Source organism: Austrofundulus limnaeus, unplaced genomic scaffold (assembly GCF_001266775.1).
Source record: "Austrofundulus limnaeus strain Quisiro unplaced genomic scaffold, Austrofundulus_limnaeus-1.0 Scaffold398, whole genome shotgun sequence".
In the NCBI taxonomy this organism is placed as follows: Eukaryota; Metazoa; Chordata; class Actinopteri; order Cyprinodontiformes; family Rivulidae; genus Austrofundulus; species Austrofundulus limnaeus.
The window spans coordinates 277,238-284,120 of record NW_013952800.1 but is presented as its reverse complement, the minus strand read 5'-3'; the positions used below and the strand labels follow the sequence as shown (position 1 = coordinate 284,120).

The following is a 6,883-nucleotide window of genomic DNA, read 5'->3' as shown; positions in this document are numbered from 1 at the left end:
TTATTATTATTATTATTATTATTATTATTATTAACATGCTGTTTTTAAGAGTTTAGTTACACCTGCTTTTAAATGATCATGTATTACTTTGACATGTTTTGATTTTTGTGTCTTCCATACAAAGAAAACACACACATGTTCTCATGAGAACCTCAACACCTGCAGATAAACATGATTCTCATGTTCTTATCTCTCCTGTCCTGAGAACAATGCTTCGCTATGCTCAGTCTGAAACTCTAAAACTCTTCTCTACCACACTGTTCAGTCAGTCTGTTGTTTTGATTTGTTGGGTCAAGACATCGTGAGCGTCTCTCCAGCTTTCATGCCTTTCTGTGCTGGAAAACAGCCGGTTTCCAGCTTCTTTCTTTTTGTCGCAGCATTTTTACCTTTTTGGAACTTACAAGGAAACATCTCTTCTAATTTGAGTTATAACTTCCATTTTGCGCTGCTCCGAACTCCCGAGCCGCCCTGGAACCACCTTGCTGTGAGTTTTTTCAAAGCTACCGCCCTGACGAGCCTCTGTCTTGAGGAGAGCTACCCCTGCTTGTCACGCTGCTGACCGCACCGAGTCCAAAGGGCCTACATCCATTCGACCGACAAAGAAAGGCCACAGTGTCTGCTGCACATCCAGGCCGACACCCCTGAGCTGGCGTCTTGTCGACTTCCTTCGTCTAGTTGGCCCTGACGTGGTAAAACAGGGTTTACCTCAGCTGATGTGCTCATCTTGGCTCGCAGGCTCAAAGCTTTAAAATACACAATTTAAAGATCACAACTTTAGCTAAGATTTGTTTGTTTGTCTGTCTGTTTGTCCTACGCTCTTTTGTCTCTTCTCTCTCTCTGTCACTAACACTCACACACACCCTGAATGTATGTACATAAAATAACCTGCTTTTAATTAGTTTTTTTGTTTGCTTGTTTGTTTTTTTTGTTCTGCTCTTGGAAGTAAGACACTTTTCCCTTCTCTCCTGCCCTTCCTTACCTTCCCTGCTTTGCTGCTTGGAGCCTCCTCTATGTTTTTCATCTGAAACCAGAAATTATGGATATTTGTATTTTTATGGATTTGGTTAGCTGGTCTCTTAATACATTTTTGGAACAAAATTTTTTCTTCCATGGGAGGACCTGTCAAAGGTGGGACCTCTGTTCTGCTCTGTTCTGGATACACTGTATATCTGGATTCTGATCACTGGATTCTACAGATTGGCTTGGTGGTCTCCTGGTGTTCTACAAAACAACGTTGGCAGCTATTCGGGCCATTTCCTGGCTGCCTGACCAATATGAAGGATTGCTGAGAGAGCTGGACTCGGTCTGCAAGCGGTTCTGCTGAGGGTCGCGGGCCGGCTGTGGTTCCTGGACTTTGCTGGCCAGATGGAATTGATCTTGGAGAAAGCTGATGGATCGGCTCCGCGGAATTTGTCCACACTATTTGTCTGACTGTTTTCACCACATTGGGATGTACCAGTGGACATGGAGGCAGATGGAAAATTGTTATTGTCTACCGAAAACATTTTCTTCTGTTCCCAAACAACTGATTACAGATTTGGCTCTCCCCTACATGGCCTTGAGCTGTGGAACTAAGTTCTACCTGGATGTTTATGTCGACTGAGGGTCCCCCAGGGTCCCCCCCCCCCACACACACACACACCCATCTGTGATCTGGTTCCTGGAGCAGGCTGAAGGCCGCACAGAATGAATACTTTACATTCATGTTCTGAACTATGGTTGTGCTGGTTTTGGTGACTCGATACTTCAGGCTCATTTTTTCAGATGTTCACACAAGTGCATACAACACTCATGGCTTCACGCCCCCCTAAACTCAACTTAGTTCTTTCTAATAAATGTGCTCTATGCAGAGGTTTTTTTAAAAAACACATTTGTTGATATAATATGATGCTTAGTTTTTTTTCCCCTCATCTATCCTTGTATGGTTTTTAGTTTTTCTGCTAAGGGTAGCGCCTCCTCATGATGTCTTCATGAAGATGATCCTTGCTCTGTGCAGGGTCAGTGACCACATGACCCAGAGCACCTGTTCTCCTATGTTTGTTATGTTCTGTCTTCTTCTGAATGGGTGTTCTGAACTGTAATTTCATTGTACTCTGTACAATGACAATAAAGGTCTATCTTATCTTATCTTATCTTATCTTATCTTACCTTATCACTGTTAGACAAACTGTTTAACTAGTTAGCTCACTTGCCCAGAAAAGTAGAAAAATTAATTGTGTGAGAGCTCATTTATTGATTAATCATTGTAATCAGTTATTAATCATCCAATATTATCCTCCTAATAAACGTCAGTTAGTCTTTAACTGGCCAAAATAAAATTACAACTCGTTGTGTATTTTCTGTGTGTATTTTGGTGACTGAACTGTTTTGAAAACTCTGGGCTTCAAGAACTCACAGATTGCTCTTAATTAAAATCATGGCCGTGGTTTTAATGAGGGGTATATCTACAAGAGAGAGTGCTAATAATAGCAAAACAGTAGCTAAAGTTAGCTAATCAGGTCCTAACATTAGCCAAAATGTACCTAAATGTAGAAAAAAATGCCAAAGGCTATGATGCTGTGGTAGGATAGCCAAGTAGAGACCAGAAAGTTGCAGGTCTGATTCCCCACCATGCTTGTGTAGTGATTTCCTGCATATAATTATCAGTTCTGACTATATTTCTTAACTTGTTCCTATGACTGCTCAGAGAAAGGAAGAAAACCCCCCACTTTTTACTTCAGACTATATTTAAGGATTTTGCATGGAACTTCCTTTGTGGCTCGAATTAACGTAGAGATGTTAATTCGAGCCACAAAGGAAGTTACATGCACACCTTCCCCCACTAGACTTTGCGACGACGCCCCAGCAGTCAAACTGAAAGAATTTACATTCTGATAAGTCCTTGTTGCTTCCATCCCCCATAAGCACAAGACTGTTGGTTCCTCTTCAAAGGGATCATAAATGTCTTTAACCAGACTCTTCGGCGTGACTGAGAACAAAGGACCTACATTCTTCATTAAATGTGAAAAAAAGAACAAGACTGAATGTTTTTATCCAACTGTCTGTTTTCATATATCTTAATCAAAGAAATGTGATTTACCTGTTTCTTTTTACAGAAAGAACAAAACCCACTGAAGCTCTACCATGTTCTCTTTTTTTAACTGTTTGCCCACTAAGGACTCAGTGTGGTAACTGTGTGGTGTTAATTGTTTTGATGAAATGTTTTCCTGAAGAAGATGTGTATTTTATTCCATGATTTAATCCTTATAAACTTATGACTTGAGTTTTTAATTAAAAGTGTGACACTCTTTTTTTACTGAGGCAAGCAAGATGTCTCTTAGACAACTCTTGTTTTTTAGATGCGAGATAATCAAACTAAAACCCTCCTTGTTTGTTTTCAAAGTAAACCTTTACCTCCAACAGACTCGCTGAGATCTTTTCCTGTATAAGGTGTAACATTTTTTTTGGCCAACTAAACCTTGACTCCGCCCAAAACAGAGGTTTTAAAAGTTAGTGCAGCTCCCGAGACTGACAAGAGTTTTTTGAGAGTTTTTCAACATCAGAAGTCAGAAACAGCTTTTCAGAAGTGTCACTGGACACCGGCCCTGTCAGCCCCTCCCATGGCTGACCAGGTTATGGGCTCTGCATCTCCCGCTGGGTTGAAGGAACAGCCAACGTTTAATATCGACTCAACATCTGAGTTTGATTTTATAGAAGTTAAATAAGCTAAGTGTAATTCATGCGTCGTTTTTAGTTCATTTCCTCTACAAAGTTGAAATCAAATTAAGAAGTCTTGCAGCCGCCTGGGGAGGACTGGACCATGTTGTCACCAGGGAGTGACCCCCATCTCTGACCAAGGGACCAGTCGAGTTTTACAGGCAAACTGCCTGACATCCAGCTTGTATGAAGAGTCTACCTGAGAAACGACCCCCAGAGATGACCTTCAATCGCTGACTTCCCCTCCTGGTACCCACACGGCGGAGCAAAAGGGTAAAAGTGAACATTTGTCCTGGTGACAAACAGGTGCTCAGACGTAATTTGATTCTTATCTTTGTATGAGATTTGGTAAACTAAACAATTTTTCTCCCTAATTTAACTAGGACCTCCTTAGTTAAATCCTCAGCTAAAAGCAAAACTCACCTCACCTCATTCCAAACCTCAAACTCACTTCTCAGTGTTTATTTTATTTGTTTGTCTGTTTGTTTGTTTATTCACTTGTGATTGCAAACTCTGTCAGTTTTACCTGGTTCAACATGTCATCACTTTTTGTTTGTTTGTTTATTCACTTGTGATTGCAAACTGTCAGTTTTACCTGGTTCAATATGTCATCACTTCTTACTCACCATAGTTGTAAATACATTTAATCTGTAAACAAATGGCCCGTGGAGAACGTGCCAACATAAGCTAATGTCACTTTTGTGTCTTGATAAAGTATTATTGGTTCTGATAAGACAAGAACTCATCAAACGATTTTGGGTACATTTATTGTGAGACTGATTACAATAAAGTTACAGGTTTTCGTCTCTTTCCTGGGTTAATCCTTGACCAAATTAAGAACGTGGTGCCTCGAGGTAAGATAATTTGTGTATTTAAATAATTCACAAATTATCCATTTTAGAATATACCCAAAACCCCTACACTTGTGTGTTGTGCTGTCCTTGACCAAAATACTTATGCCCTAATTGCTCTTTGGGTACTTACGTAGGCTGCTCCACTTGAGTGTATTTCATAATGGAATATGAGCTGAGCACAAATTTCATCATTGTATGAGAGAGCATCATGATGACCAAAGAAAAATTTCCAGGTTATTCAGTGGACAACTTCTTGATAAAATCTGGTTGTATGCAAAACCTTTTGGTTGTCTGCAAACTTTACAAAAAAAAATCTTGAGAAAAGTGTGATTTAATAAGTACATTACACTATACATGAGATTCTCTATAGATACTGTAAAAGTATTTTAAAAATTATTTTCTGGATAATGTTATGATTCTGTCTCTGTCTGTCTGCTCTTGACCCAGTTCTTGCTCCTGTCTGCCTCTGCCCCTCCCATCCTGTTCCTCAGTCTGCTCATTGCCTCTGCCCCTCNAGAAGTTACTTAATATATTCATGTTTATGTGCTGTCCAGAAAAAACACTTAAATATTACTGGTAAAATAATATTAGCATTTACTTTTTTGGTACAGTAATATTGAAATATAATATAAAAGTTACTACACCCAAAAATAATTTTTTTCAGTGTGGATATAAAAGTCAGATGAAATGTGACGCGCCTGTTCTAACTGAGGTTGCTTTGAAAAACATCAGATATGGATCCAGTTCAGTACCACAGATCTGTAGTTAAATCTAAAAATGGCAGAATGGTAACTAAAAGAAGTATAAATAGTAAATAAACAGAGCAAGTGAAATCAAACAAAATTTAAAGAAACTATTACTTGATGGAAATGATGAGATCTAAAGGTATTTTTAGGGGAATTTTATTTTAAATGAAGTTAAATATATCGGAAAGTTAAAAAGTTGCAAAACCTAAATTGTAGCAGACAATTCACGACTGATACAAATGTTTTCATATTTGATTAAAAATAAAACAAAGCATGTGGAAGTACCGTAGTTTGATTTAAAATATGTGTAAAGGAAACTATACTGATAAAATCAATAGTTTGAATACTGACTGAGACAAATATAGTAAAAATATTTTGTTTTGTTACATATTCTGACAACCTTTTAAATAGTCTATAACATCCTTTGAAAGTTGAAAGGTTTACATAAATAATTCTCTTCCTGAATAGGACACAAACTTAACGTCAGAGCAGTTTGTAGTGTACAGCTAGTTACAGTAAAATATGTTTCTTGTGAGTTTCTTGTAAAGTCAGAGCAGTGGTCAGAAGTGTTTTACCTCCTTGGGGCAGAGATTCATTAAAGAGTCCTTCTGTAGCCTCACAGGTGCTGCCGTCTCCTCCACACACACGACATCGATCTTCTTTAGCATCAGAGCCCAGAATGTTGTCACAGCCCACCTGCTTTGAAGTCAACAAAGTCAGAAAGTCAGTCAGCATAGGTTTACCTGATAACTGAGGCATGGCTTATTTAACACAGTTCTCCTGTGGGACTGTGTAAAATGTTGTGTCTTTGAATTTTTGAAAAAAGTTTTCAACGCACTGCTTTGTTTTATTCTCCTGACAGAAAGTTGCCATGGTTTGGAATTTGTACTTCAAAAATATGGACAATGCTAGCCTGGCTCTATTAAAGAATTGGTCATTTCTGGTGAGAAGAGCACAGCTTCTGTACATTTCCATAGACGGACCACTTTGACCTTTGCTAATATTTTAGTACCTGTATTTTATCAATGTCAGTGTTTTGATATTGGATCTTTTGAACTGGGTTTGTTTTAATTTTTCCAGTCTAAAGTACTATGTTCACAACTTCTCTTGCATAAAAAATTTTTCTCTGGATGTTTATCACGCTGGTTTGAGACATCTAGGTCCTTTTTTCTTAAGTGTGCCACTGAATTAATACGATGCAAATAGTCAGTAGTGGGCAGCGCTAATCCAAAACTTAGCTCCACAATTTCTAAAGTGCTTATGAAAATATTTAGGTCCACAACTTCAAAAGTGCTTATGCCATAGTAATACTAGCAGAAGCTACTATTAAAGCACAAGTTCAATTTGACACTTACTAGCTGGCAATATTTCGTGTACAATGTATGCACAACACTGCCAACTAGCAGTGTTAAGAACTTTTTTACAGCTTAATTCTACAACCGCCGATTGCTGGGGATGTGATTTCCTGAAACAGACCTTTAGCTCCTGGTGYAAAAATTAAAAAGTTGTTGAGGATTGCTAGTTCAGCTGCTTCTTTGTCTTTTTCTTTTGTTTGTAGATTTTTCTTTAAAGAAGCATCAATAAAGT

At 38.5% G+C, this 6,883-nt stretch overlaps 1 protein-coding gene across 1 annotated transcript in view; it reads right to left on the bottom strand.

Moving 5' to 3' along the window:
* The window catches only part of adamts6 (ADAM metallopeptidase with thrombospondin type 1 motif, 6), a gene marked incomplete in the record, with an annotated part of 235,599 nt that overhangs the window by 67,695 nt on the left and 161,021 nt on the right, over window positions 1–6,883 (bottom strand). The window contains 1 exon segment of the mRNA XM_014023951.1: window positions 5,872–5,992. Coding sequence (XP_013879405.1) covers window positions 5,872–5,992 — 121 coding nt within the window.